The following is a 13,706-nucleotide window of genomic DNA, read 5'->3' as shown; positions in this document are numbered from 1 at the left end:
AGCAGACAGACTCTAAAACCTCTTTCAAATGGGAACGACCATTGTCTTGAGGCTGAACAGATTTGAACTCTTGTTACTCTGGCTCTCCAGGGGAATTGCAATATCCTCTCCAGACCTGCTGGGTCAAACAGTTTAAAATAAAAGGTTGAATTTGTTCTTGTTTGAATGGAGAGGCTATAGCATTCCCCTTGTGGCTGAGTACAGGGACATTCAGGGAGCATGGAATCATGACTCTGCTGAGGCCAATAAAACCGCCATTCCCATTTCCAAGGGCTCATAAAGATTGAATTATTTCCCAGACCTCTGGCCCCGGAACAGGCCTGAACATACAAATCGAAGGTATTTTGCCTGCTGAGTTGCTGTGAAAAGTCTGACATGGGCTTTTTTTTTTTTTTTTTTTTTTTTTTGGTTGTCTTTTATGTCCTTGCATTTTTATAAGTTTGCTCCCTATTAGCTCTTCTGGCTTCTTTCTGGGTCAGAACCAGAGTTACCAGGTCCCGCTAACCCCACGGACTAATGAGGCTTTTATGGCATCCTTCTTTCTCACATCTACCCTCAATTTTGGATAACTATGAGAGCATTTTAAAGAAGGAATAGCAGAAAATTGACAAGAACAGAAGCTTTTATAGCAGCTTTTAAGTCACTGTTATCTGTTACAGGTCTTCGTGTGGACTGGCATGAAAATGATTTTTCAAAACGTATCTTAAATGTTCCCCAGGAATTATATGAAAAAGGTTATGTGAAGGATGTGGACGATGGGCTGAAGGTAGGTACAAACTCTAGGGAGTGATGTCTTTCAACTGATCAATTAGAGTCACAAACAAAGTAACTTGAAGCCTGGTTCATGATATACACCCATGTTGGCATTGGGATTGTAAGAACAGGAGATACAGTTTATAGAGTAAGGAAGTGACCTAGATTTATCAAAAATAATTTAAATTTGTTTTGAAGCAGTTGCTCACTTGGGCATAACATTTCTTAGGTGGCTAAATCAGAGCTTTAGGGGAGTATCAATTCTGCTCTCTACCACCTGTTAGTGTGTGTATATGGTGGTGGGGGTAGACCGAGCAGCAAACAACACACATTTTCCCGTTTGAATTCAGAACCAAGAAACCAGGCAGACAGAGAAACGGCAGCTTTATTACAAATAGAGATGTTGGCGAAGATGGCTTCAGTGTGTAGCAGCTATCAGATTTGTAATCTAAACGTCTGAGTTCAGTATGCTTACGCACTGGGTACTGGCGGTGCGGAGTAACTACTGACTTCCGCGGCAGAGACAGAGCTTTCACCATTCAGCTTCTTGTATCACTGAGAGCTGACGAAGAGTGTATGTTCTGTGCAGTGGGTGGATCCCAAAGGGGAAGAGGCTGAGCTATGCATGCTCAGTTCCTCCTTGTAGACTGACCAACCACACAATTCACTCTTTTTCCCTTGGGGAGGGGTAAGGGAGGAAGCCAAGAGAGGCTGAAAGTGTCTAATTATTGTCCATCCTTGTAGAAACAGGAACCCAAGCAAAAGGAGATCCTTTCTCCAACATTGCCTTTTCTTTCCTTTATAGTTCTCTCCAGTTTGTTCCCCTTTCACTTTTTAAATAGTTGGAAGTGTCAGTTAAGCTTCCAAGTAGATGATGAAAGAGGCTGTTTTAGAAAAACACAGTATTCGTGTTTGACTTTGTATGTTATAAATTCAAGAGGAACGCAGTTAAGCCCCCTTGTAGTCTCCTTAATAAGAATAATTAATATTTCTAATTGAATGGCAAATGCTATACTCTATTTGCTATAATTTGCAAAAGAGTAGAAGCCCTTTGTAAAGAACTAGCTATTTTGCTTATCAATTGAAGTTCCTTTTTTTCCTGGTCATAATTTTAAACGTAAAAATTTTTGGTAGAAAATTTAGAAGGCCAGAAAAGAGATGATGATAAAACCACCCATAAACCCACCATCCAGAGATAGAGATATATTCATAACACAGTCATACATCTTCTTTCAGCTTTTTTGATTCATAGTATATATTATTATCATATAGTGATCATCTTTATTAATAGATTCCCATATTTATAATTATTATGCTAAGTATAAAATTAGGGTCTTACTGTATATATCTATATATATAGATATATATAACTTAGTAATCCCAGTTTCTTTTCCTATTTTTTATTATGTATATGTATTTTCCTGGTGACATTAAAATTCTCCTAAAATATTCTAAAAAGGGGCACCTGGGTGGCTCAGTCGGTTGGGCCTCTGCCTTCGGCTCAGGTTATGATCCCACAGTCCTGGGATCGAGCCTGCGTCTTCCTCTCCCTCTGCCTCTCCCCTTGCTTGTGCTCTCTCTTTCTCTCTCATTCTCTGTCTCATTCTTTCTCTCAAATAAATAAATGAAATCTTTAAAAAAAAAAATTCTAAATGGATGACCTGTGCCTAGAACTTCATATCTTTTTAAAAGGCCTGCCTTCTTACTGACATCATGTGGACTATCTTATTTTAAGTCTTTTCCACATTTGTGGCTGAGTTTTTGGTACTTACCACTCAGTGACAACTCTTTCTTTGATAACACTGTTTCATCAGGCTAACTCTGTTTATAAGCATAGAAGTGAATAGAGGTAAGAGAATTTTAGAAGCGATGGGACTGTGCTTAATCGACTAATTCAACATTTGAAATACTCTTCTTTCCCTTGGCACATGTTTAGATATCGTTATAATGGAAACCGTAAATCACTGGAATGTTTTGACAAAGGAATGACTTCATTGTTCTAAATTTTGGTTAACTTTTCCCCACTTTACTTTTTGCCATAACAATACAGTCTGGGCATCTTCTGTATTGTTACATGTAAAAGCCATCTCATCCCTTTTAATAATTGCGTAGTATTCTAATAGATGAACATATCTTGATTTAACTAGCTCCCTCCTTAACAAATATATAATAATTTTCAGAAAGATTTAGCATTGTTACCTGCTCGTTATCAAATGCCGTAAATGCAAAAACCACGGGAGTCTGTGTTGAAAATTAGTTTCCTGACTAACTTTTTAAATATTTTAGTGTCTTGTTATTTTTATCTTTTATAAAAAGTTGAGTGAGAAATAATTTCTGGATACATGAGAGTTCTGATTTGTTGAATCTTATATGTTGTCAGAAGCTGCTGGGACCATCAGCATTTTATTAAGTGAACTACTTACACCTTTTTTAAAAATAAAAATTAGAGGTAATACATGAATACCTACATACTATAAGAAAATCCAATAATAGAGAAATAAATACAATAAAAAGTGGAAGTATATCTACCCATCTTCCTTCTATAAATCACCACTGGTGTATTTTTTTTTAACACCCTGATATGTGGGTATATGAATGAATATGTAATCATATATAAACATATAGGTCTTATTTTATTTTATTTTTTCCTCTTAAGATTTTATTTATTTATTTGACAGAGAGAGAGAGAACAAGTAGGCAGAGCGGCAGGCAGAGGGAGAGGGAGAAGCAGGGCTCCCTGCTCAGCTGATGTAGGGCTCAGTCCCAGGTCCCTGGCATCATGACCTGAGCTGAAGGCAGCTGCTCAACCAACTGAGCCACCCAGGTGCCCAACATATAGGTTTTAAAAAATATTTTATTTATTTATTTATTTGAGAGAGAGAGAGAAACAGAGTGCAAGTGGGGGAGGAGCAAAGGGAGAGGAACAAGCAGACTCCATGCTCAGCGTGGAGCCTGAGATGGGGGCTTGATCCCGTGACCCTGAGATCATGACCTGAGCCAAAATCAAGAGTTGGTTGCTTAACTACTGAGCCACCCAGGTGCCCCATAAACATGTAGTTTTGTTTTTGACGTATACAGGATTGCCTTAGCTTGAACAATATGAAAATGCCATATGAAAAATTTTATTTTAAATTTTTTTTACCTACAAAAAAAGGCACTTTCTTTTGGTTCAACCTAATGCTACAGACACTGTCACTACTTTTTTTTTTTCTCACCTATGTCACTATTTTTTTCCCTGCCTATGTCTTCAGGACCTTTCTATTTTACTACTTTTGGACCTACCAATGACAGCATTTTTTTTTTTTTAAGATTTTATTTTTATTTAGAGAGAGAGAAAGAGAGAACGTGAGCAGGAGGAGGTACAGAGGGAAAGGGAAAGAGAGAATCCTAAGCAGACTCCATGCTGAGCACAGAGCCCAACATGGGGCTCAAGATCATAACCTGAGCTGAAATCAGGAGTTGGTCACCCAGGTGCCCCCAATTATAGCATTCTTAAAGGGAGAAGGTGCCAGTTTTCTCCTTCCGTGTTAATACTACTTTTACTTTCATTTTTCTCTTTCTTCTTTAAGGCAGCAGAGGAAGTTGGATATCCAGTAATGATCAAGGCCTCAGAAGGAGGTGGAGGGAAAGGAATCAGAAAAGTCAACAGTGCAGATGACTTCCCTAATCTCTTCAGACAGGTAGAATTCAAGTTCGTTTGCTTGAATTTACATGTATATCAGAGATACATGATTTAACTCACACTAGATATATAAACTGTTATGTCGTACACCAAAAACTAATATAATGTTGTATGTCAATTATACCTCAATAAAGTAAAAGATAATAATAAGGAGTCATAATATAATTTGGATGTCCAGAAAATATTTAATTTTAATTTTGTGTATAAGTACTGTAGTTTTTCTCTCTAGCTCCTACCTGCTGGAGCAGTGTAAGGTTACCTTACCCAGTGTAAGGTTTTATTCAATAAGGTAACTCAGACAGTAGTTATTCACTCTTATGTAGAAGTGCTCAGTTTCTCAGATATCTCTTCCTTGTATGGTGCATGTGGTTCATGGGACCTCACAGTGATAAGGAAGAGTCAAAATGCCTTTGTACATTTTTGTGTCCCTCTTCTGCTGGCACTGTAAATAAAGTGTGTGGTTAACTCCTGATCTGGCTGCTCTTGGCTTGGCCAGGCTCAGGCTCTCTGACTGATTTAATCTCACTTTAGTTCAAATTGGCTGCAAGCTCTGGAGTTTTTGCTGTGTGTCCCATCTACCTGGCCAGCTCCGCAGTCTACACCCTAGTCTGTGCTACTGGCCACCACACGCAAGGCACCCTATGGCAGGTCCACATTCTGTAACAGAGGGTGGCTAGGAAAGCTAAACCTCAAATCTCTGTGTGTCTAACCCTCTGATTTGCAGCCAAGTGGTGTGGCCACAAGTTAGTTGTGGAGGCCAAAAAAATGATCTCTTTTCAGAATCTTAGAGAGATAATTGGGAGACAAAAGTCTCTTCTTTCCTGCCCTAGAGTTACCCTCACATACTTGACTCACTTTTTTTCTCCTCCCAGAAAAAGAGGAATCAGAAAAAGGAAAATTGGGACATATTCTGGCCTTTCACTCTCTTAGCTTCCCACTGTTTTTATTTTTCCCAACATTGTTTTACTTTGCACTACCTTTTACTAGTGTCTCTAGCCACCTTCTCTTTGCCCTCTTTTTTTTTTTTAAGCCATTCAACAGCAATCTGATAAAGGTGATAAAGGTGTTGTTTTGCTGCATTGTCCTATTTTGAATGTCAGAATTCAAATATTACCCTTCTTTTTCTTTATATTCCTTTTGTAGTTTACCTACTTTCATAGGTAGATCAATGCCTCATGGGGTCTAAAGAAAAGGTCTTTTGCTCTTAGAAGCAAAAGAAAAAGCATGTTAATTTTTTAAAAATATAACTCCTTTAGATATTTCAAAACTACTTATTACTGTGGAATCAAATAGTTGAAGAATCTAGAACACTAAGATTAGAAGTTTTACATGAAAGTGCTCAAGTTCCAATAATGATCAACTAAATAACAAACCAATCCTCCCATTGAGAACAAACTAGAAAAGCTGGACAAGATTTTTTTTTTTTTAAATCTATTTTAAGGCATTAGAGACCTTTCAAGACAGTAAAGAGTTATAGGGCTAAGGTATAAGAGAAGAAGGAAACCCAAGGAGGTGGCATTTGAGGCCACTTTTTCCCTAGAGATGTCTTCTGGTTTGAGAAGAAGCAGTTAAAAAGCTGATTGGAGTTTTCAACAGTCTTACAAGACTAGAAGAACAAAACTTAGCCTTTTGGGTTTGCTAAGGAGGCTTCCCTGGGAAAACCTCCCACATTTTAGGTTGGGATCTTGAAGGGACTATACCTTAGGAGTAAAAATAAACCGGAAATAGACCAACCCTCACAGGGACTAAATCTCAGCTTCAGAATACTCAACCTTTGATTCAAGCAAGGGGTTCTAGGATTGCTGATGTCACTACCCACCAGAAAGAAGCAAATATAATAACATCCAGAACCTCAGTTATTTCTATTTATTTTTCAAATGCAGTATCAAATAGCCATTTCAAAGTAAGCAGGCATATCAAATTACATGACTGAAAATCAAGAAAAATAGAAGTCAATTTTAAACAGACCCACGGAGGGTTTAGATAATGGATCTGTCAGACAAGGAATTTAAAGTAACTATACCTAATGTAGTCAAGGAAATTAAATACAAGAATTTGGTTGGAAAACTGGAAACTATAAAGAAGAAACAGATTCTAGAACTGAAAATACAGTAACTAAAAATAAGTCAATAGAGGAATTTAATAGCATATCAGATGCAGTTGAAGAGAGAATTAGTGACTGGAAGATAGCTCAGAAGAAAATTCAGACCAAAGCATGAAGAGACAAAAGGATGAAAAATACAGAAAAGAACATGTAAGAGATTATTTGCAAAGATGATCATTATAACTCCTCCCGTCTCTCTGTGCAGACCCCTTTGATTTTTGCCTCTCCTCCCATCAAGACTGTCTTATTTTTACCCACTCTTTGAATTTTGGCTAACCTTGTGACTTGTTTTAACCAAGAGAATGTAGCAGAAATGGTGTATAAGTTCTGAAGTCTAAACCTCAAGTGGTCTTGTAGTTTCTGCCCTTGCCCTCTTGAATTGAGCTTCAGACTTACAAGTGAAGAAACTATTCTAGTCTTTTGGAGAAAGAGAGGCCACACGATACAGAGATGAATTGTCCCAGCTAAGACTTCCTAGACCTACATGCTGACAGCATCATATTTGAGACATGTTAGTGAGACCCTGTTAGACCATCCAGCCACGGCCAAGTTGCCAGATGACTACAGCTGCATGAGTAGCTCCTGGCCAAGATCAGCAGAACTACCCAACTGGGCCCCGCTCAAATTGCTGTAAGCAAATAAAATAAAAAGGCTGGTGTCGTAAGTTACTAAATTTTTGGTGATTTGTTAGGCATCAATGGGTAGCTGCCACAGGAACTGATACCCCAAAGGTGTGATGCTGCCATAACAAAAAGTAAAATATATGACATTGGCTTTAAGACTGGCTCATAGGTCGAGGCTGAAAAAATGATGAGGAGATTGTTAATGAAGGCCGGAGGAATGGTGAACAAACTTAGTGGAGGCTGGATAGGCCGTAAGGGACTTGTTAGTAGAGTCTGAAAAAAAAGGTTAACGCATGTTCTATAATGACGGAACAATTGCCTGAGGTAACTTGGAAGATAGAGAATTTGTTTAACTCATGGACCTAGTTAAGGAAATCTCTAGACAAAGTGTTGAAAGCATCTGTTAAATCCTTCTGGTTACTTCTGCTAAGGAACCTATAAGAGAGAGATGAGCTAATGAAAGTGTTTCAAGCTTGTTGAGTTTGAAGATAGAACTTTTTCTCATTCCCAGTCTTTCCACCTGGCAAAAGATCTGCAAAGTAAAAAATGACCTCAGTGTAAAGGCCAAGTCAAGAATACCTGTGAGATCTTTTAAGGCCTCAGAAATATTTAAGACATTACCTGGTAGATTACCTTCTCAGTTAACAGGAAAGAGCTTCAGAGAATCTTAAAGGTGTTGTCCCACGGCAGCCTGATATGCCCAAAGTATAGACACGTCTGCGCAGAAAAGTTATGGATGTATCTTTTGGGGCAAGGAGTAAATCCCCCAGTGCGATTCATAGGAAACCCACAACATTTTCAAGAAACTTGTATTGATGATTACACCAAAGAGTCCAAAAGGGATAGAGGTAGTTCAGACTTCAAAGAGGCTTCTGTGTCTTCAACTTTCTATAAACAAGAAGCAGACTGAAAAAGCTATTCAGCTGTAAATATCAGTCATTTCTAATAAAAAGAGAGATTTGTCAGAACAGAGCTGGGCACCCAGAGGGCAGAGCTAAGAGCAGAGGAAAGCCATGGATGAGGAAAATCACTCCCAGGGAGCAGAACAAGGACCCTAACAAAATTTTCCTGCCCCTAGAGTCAGGGAACCTGAGATGCATCCATCTGGATTAAAGAGTTGCTGTGGAACAGTGACTGCTGTGTACTTCCCATCCTTTCTTCTTTGAACAGGAATATCTTTGACAGTTATTCTTTCCCCATCTCATCATTGAATGTTGGGGGTGTTGGAGCAGATAACTTGTCTTTTTAGTTCCCAGATCGTTGGATCAAGAGAAACTGCACCTGAGGAGCTGCACCCAAGGAGTCTCATTCGCATCTGGACATGATTCATGAGAAAATGGACGTCAAGCCTGATGCCATGATTGGATGACTTTGGGGGTCTTGGGAGGGGGTGAGTCTGTTTTGCATGTGGGAGGTATATGAATTATTGTGGCCAGAGGGCGGACCATAGTAGATTGTTTGCAGAGATGGCCACAATAACTCCTCCCATCCTTGTATGTATATCCTTTTGCAATGTGATTGCCTTTCCTCTCATCAAGAGGTGGCATCTCTTTTCCCACCCTTTGAGTCTTAGCTGGCCCTGTGGCTTGCTTATACCATTAGAGTGTGGCAAAAGTGGTGTCGTGTAAATTCTAGAGCCTAGAGCTTGTGAAGTCTTGCAGCTTCTGCCCTCATCCTCTTGGAACACTGCATTGAAGAAGCCTGATCTAGCCCATTGGGGGATGAGAGTCCACATCTATAGTGATGAGCTGTTCCAGTCAGGGTTCCCTGGACCTACCAGCCAACAGTCAACACAAGTCACCAGACATCTGAGTGAGAACATTCAGCCCCACTTGAACTACCAGATGATGAAATGCACACGCAAGACCAGAAGAAGAACTGCCCAGACGAGGATGGTATCATGAGCAAATAAAATGATTGATGTCCTGAGCAACCCAGTGAGTCTTGGGGAGACTTGCTACATAGCAAAACAACATAAAAGACCTATGGGATACAGTGAAACGATCTAACATCCTGCGCTTGGAATTTCTGAGGAGAGAATGAAACAGAAGCAATATTTGATGACATCATGGAGCAGAAACAGTATTTGAAGAGATGATGGCTAAGAATTATCTGAACTTATAAAAGATACCAAGCACAGATTTACGAAAATACTATGAGCCCCACAGAGCAAATATAGAGAAAACCACATCTAAGATTACCAGAGTAACTCTGCTACCTCACCCCCTAAAAAAAAGAGAGAGAGAAAATCTTAAAGCAGCTGTAAAAATATTACTTTCAAAGGAGTAACAATATGATTGATAGCTGACGTCTCAGTGGGAGCAGTGGAAGCCAGACAGCATTGGATGATCATTAAAAGTTCTACAAGAAAGCAACTGCCAGTGTAGAACTCTATCTCCAGTGGCAGTGTGCCTCAACACTAAAGATCCAAGTCCTTTGACTACAACACTGTCCGTGACGTAATGCGAACCAGGAAAGCGCCTTGTCTGGAGCAGGGTGTATATTTGGCTGTCTGTAGTTGATGGCAGTATTTTACCCTTTTGTGGGATTTGTGTGTGTGTCTTTTCAAACTATTTTGTTTTTCACTTTTGTAACACACTGGATGTTCCTATGTTTCATAGTCACCAAGTAATATTGGTTATATAACTAGGAATGCAGGATCTTAAAAATAGATGAGGGCATGAGCTATGTTTTATTCATTTCAGTATTGCTACTAATTCACGTGGTCCCTGACACTTCTAGGCATCTGCCTGTTGAAATTGAAGCAGCTTTTCAGGATAGAAAAAATGCTTACCACTTAAGAATTTGTTTTATTTCCTTTTCTAATATAGGTGCAAGCTGAAGTCCCTGGATCTCCTATATTTGTGATGAGACTAGCCAAACAATCTCGTCATCTGGAGGTACAGATCTTAGCAGATCAGTATGGCAATGCTATCTCTCTCTTTGGCCGTGACTGCTCTGTACAGCGCAGGCATCAGAAGATTATTGAGGAAGCACCTGCTGCGATCGCTACTCCAGCTGTGTTTGAACATATGGAACAGGTGTGTATGTGAAAAGCTGTAATGTGTGTTTTCTTACACAGGACTACTGCTCATTCAATTCATATACTAGTCTGAGAATAGTACAATTTCGAACAGTGGTTCTAGATAATTGATAAGATTATATTCTTTTCCTAAAGGAAAACTGATTCTACTGTTCTCTTTCTAAACATCTCGGGCTCTTAATTAGTTAATGCTTTTGAAAAAAATTAGTGTACTGTTTTTTTTTTCAAGATTTTATTTATTTGTCAGAGAGAAAGAGAGCAAGCACAAGCAGGGGGAGCAGCAGGCAGCAGGAGAAGCAGGCTCCTCACTGAGCAAGGACCCAATGTGGGATCCTAGGACCCTGGGATCATGACCTGAGCTGAAGGCAGATGCTTAACTGACTGAGCCACCCAGGCTTCCCTAGTGTACTATTTTGAATAGGGGTAAAGAAAAGAAATGTTTAGGGATTCTTTTTTTTTTTTTTTAAAGATTTTATTTATTTATTTGACAGAGATAGAGACAGCCAGCGAGAGAGGGAACACAAGCAGGGGCAGTGGGAGAGGAAGAAGCAGGCTCATATCGGAGGAGCCCGATGTGGGGCTCGATCCCATAATGCTGGGATCACGCCCTGAGCCGAAGGCATACGCTTAACCGCTGTGCCACCCAGGCGCCCCAAGGGATTCTTAATCTTACTGTTTAATTTTTTTTTTTAGATTTTATTTATTTATTTGAGAGAGAGCGCGCATATACAAGTTGGGGAACAGGCAGAGGGAGAGAATCACTTATTTTTTTAAGATTGTATTTATTTGAGAGAGAGAGAAGTCACGAGAAGGGGAAGGGGCTAGGGGGAGAAGCAGGGGGAGGAGCAAAGGGAGGGACAGGCTCCTCACTAAGCAGGGAGCCCAATGCGGGGCTCAATCCCAGGATTCCAGGATCATGACCTGAGCCAAAGGCAGACGCTCAACCAACTGAGCCATCCAGGCACCCCTAGAGGGAGAGAATCTTAAGCAGACTCAGTGCTAAGCACGGAACCCGACATGGGGCTCGATCTCATGACCCTGAGATCATGACCTGAGCTGAAACCAAGAGTGCCAGGAGTGGATGCTTAACTGACTGAGCTGCCAGGCGCCCCGGATTTTTTTTTTTTTTTTTTAATAAGCTCATGATAAGCAGGTAGTTCCATTTTCTAGTTGATTATCTTTGAATCTTCAGATATATTTATTCAAATCCATTATCTCTTAAAAGGTCCTTTACACATCTCTAAAGTTTATATATTCTATATTTTTGTGTAGAAAAGAATCTCTCAGCAATCTTGCAGTGTCCCTTGAAAACAGTTGCAGTTTAGGGGTCTGAACATGGTCTTTTCTGAAGTAGTGACTGAGTCATATTACTGGAAATATATTTTCCATCTCTTTTCTCCTGAATTTCAAACAAGCTAAATATATGGTCATCTGTGTTGGAAGTTTAATTCCTACATTGTGTAAATTTATTAAGAATTATTCTTTAACTGCTGTAAAAAAAAAAGAGGCCTCCAAAATTCAGTGGCTTAAACAAGGTATAAATTCTCTTTCTCATTCTCACCATCATTGTGAGATGAGTTGGTACCAGGGACCCAGGCTTATTGCTGTGCTAGGAACGGGGTCAGCAAACTACAGCTTATTAGCCAAATCCAACCTGCCAACTTTCTTTGTAAATAAAAAGTTATTGCGTCACAGCCATGCTAATTTACTTTGTCTGATCTGGCTGCTTTATCGCTGCAATGACAGAGTTGCGTGGTTGTGGCAGAAACTATATAGGCCACAAAGCCGAAAATAATTGCCATCTGGTTCTTTAATGAAAATGTTTGCCAGTCCTTGCCCTAAGGTGTTATTATCTTCATGATTAAAGCTGCTTCACAGGATGAGGTTCATACTGTAGCCTGTGGGAGGAGGAGACAAAGGACTAGGAGGGCAAGCATATAAAAATATGATCTAGAGGTTACCCATATTACTTCTGTTCATATCCCATTGGGCAACATTCAGTTACACAATCACATCTAGCTGTCAGGGATGTTGGGAATTGTAGTCACTAACTGGGTGGCCATATACTCAGCTGAAATTCAGGAGATGCTGTTACTAGATGAATGACACACAGAAAAATCACTGGACAGCATTTTTTTTTTTTTTAAGATTTTGTTTATTTGAGAGAGAGAGAGAGAGATAGCAAGAGAGCACAAGTGGGGTGGAGAGGGAGAAGCAGGCTCCCTGCTGAGCAGGGAGCCAGACAGGGGGCTCGATCCCAGGACCCTGGGATCATGACCTGAGCTGAAGGCAGATGCTTAACCAACCGAGCCACCCAGGCACCCCGAGGAGGGCATTTAATAATCTGCCTCAATCTGCTCATCTGGCTACCCATTGTCTTTTCACACCCCTGTTCTCACTCTTACTTCCACTAACATACTTAGTCTTTCCCCAAAGAGGACAGACCAAAGTCTCATCCAGTTACTACAGTCAGCTCAGAGTCCGGGATCTCTAGGTCATATACGGTTCTCTGCATTAAACGTTCATGTGGCTTTTCATGGGCCAGTGGCCTAAAATACAAGTTATCTATCCCTGGTCACCTCCCTCCAGCATCTGCCCAATATGAACAGAATAACTCCCATTTGGAAAAAAGAAGAATGAAAAATATACAATAATCATTGGTCCATAGCAGTTAGCAGATCCTTCTAGGCAGGAATTATGATTTCAGTTAGCCCTCTCACTGCCTCTGGTTCTGCTCTCTGGCACTAAATCCCTTGCCCATCATCCCTGAGGTACCTGGCTTCGTTCCCTGCAAAGTTCTTTCTCATTGAGTTTTCTCTGTGGTTGGGCCTTGGAGACTATGCCTTCTTTGGCAGAGCTGGTGCAAGAGTGGGGCCACAAATATTACTCTAGTTATCAATCACAGGCTTTTCAAGGCCAGGTTTGTGGTATGTTTAGAAATACAATTCCTTCGAAATTTAGTTAAATTTCTGGATTATTTGCTTCCAGCCAGCTTCGGGTAGTAGTAACCACAGTCCCACGATTTCTAGATACATTAAGTTTTCCTCTACTAGTGGATCTTTGATACTGGGTTGCTTTCGGGTGAGAATCTAACCTGGTTTTGGGGTACAAAAGCAGTTGGTTTTTTTACATTCTGACTTTTTCTAACTTTTTCTTAGGGCTTACTTGGTGTGTTGTCTGCCATCCAAGTTATTGAGGAAGACAGTTTACTGAATGTTTTATTAGCCTAACAATGAGGCCACAACCTTTCCTTTCAAAGTCTGCAGTATTTGATTCCTTGCTACCCACTACTCTCTTGCTAAGCTCGCGTCCCATATTTTAATTTTTTTAAATAATTGCATCCTACCTGAATTTTATGATTTCTGTATTGATTAGTATTCAACTTAAGTGGTTTAATAAAGAGATCCAAAAAATAAAATGACCCAGATGAGGTAGTAGTTTATCTTTCCTTCCCATCATAATCTGAGGTGAGCTCTCCAGGATTGGTAGGACAGTTCTGCT

The 13,706-nt window shown here is 39.9% G+C and overlaps 1 protein-coding gene across 9 annotated transcripts in view; it reads left to right on the top strand.

The window, feature by feature from the left end:
• ACACA (acetyl-CoA carboxylase alpha) overlaps positions 1 to 13,706 on the top strand; it is a 280,609-nt gene that overhangs the window by 104,652 nt on the left and 162,251 nt on the right. For all 9 annotated transcript variants that reach the window (XM_045773207.2, XM_045773206.2, XM_045773203.2 and 6 more), the window contains 3 exons: positions 660 to 766; positions 4,323 to 4,433; positions 9,994 to 10,203. In XM_045773207.2, the coding sequence (XP_045629163.1) occupies positions 660 to 766; positions 4,323 to 4,433; positions 9,994 to 10,203 (428 nt within the window). The remainder of the gene's footprint in view (positions 1 to 659; positions 767 to 4,322; positions 4,434 to 9,993; positions 10,204 to 13,706) is intronic.

This window comes from Ursus americanus, chromosome 23 (assembly GCF_024610735.1).
Source record: "Ursus americanus isolate L20-20 chromosome 23, mUrsAme1.1.p, whole genome shotgun sequence".
Classification (NCBI taxonomy): domain Eukaryota; kingdom Metazoa; phylum Chordata; class Mammalia; order Carnivora; family Ursidae; genus Ursus; species Ursus americanus.
The sequence above is the reverse complement of the archived record's forward strand: the minus strand, read 5'-3'. Positions and strand labels throughout refer to the sequence as shown.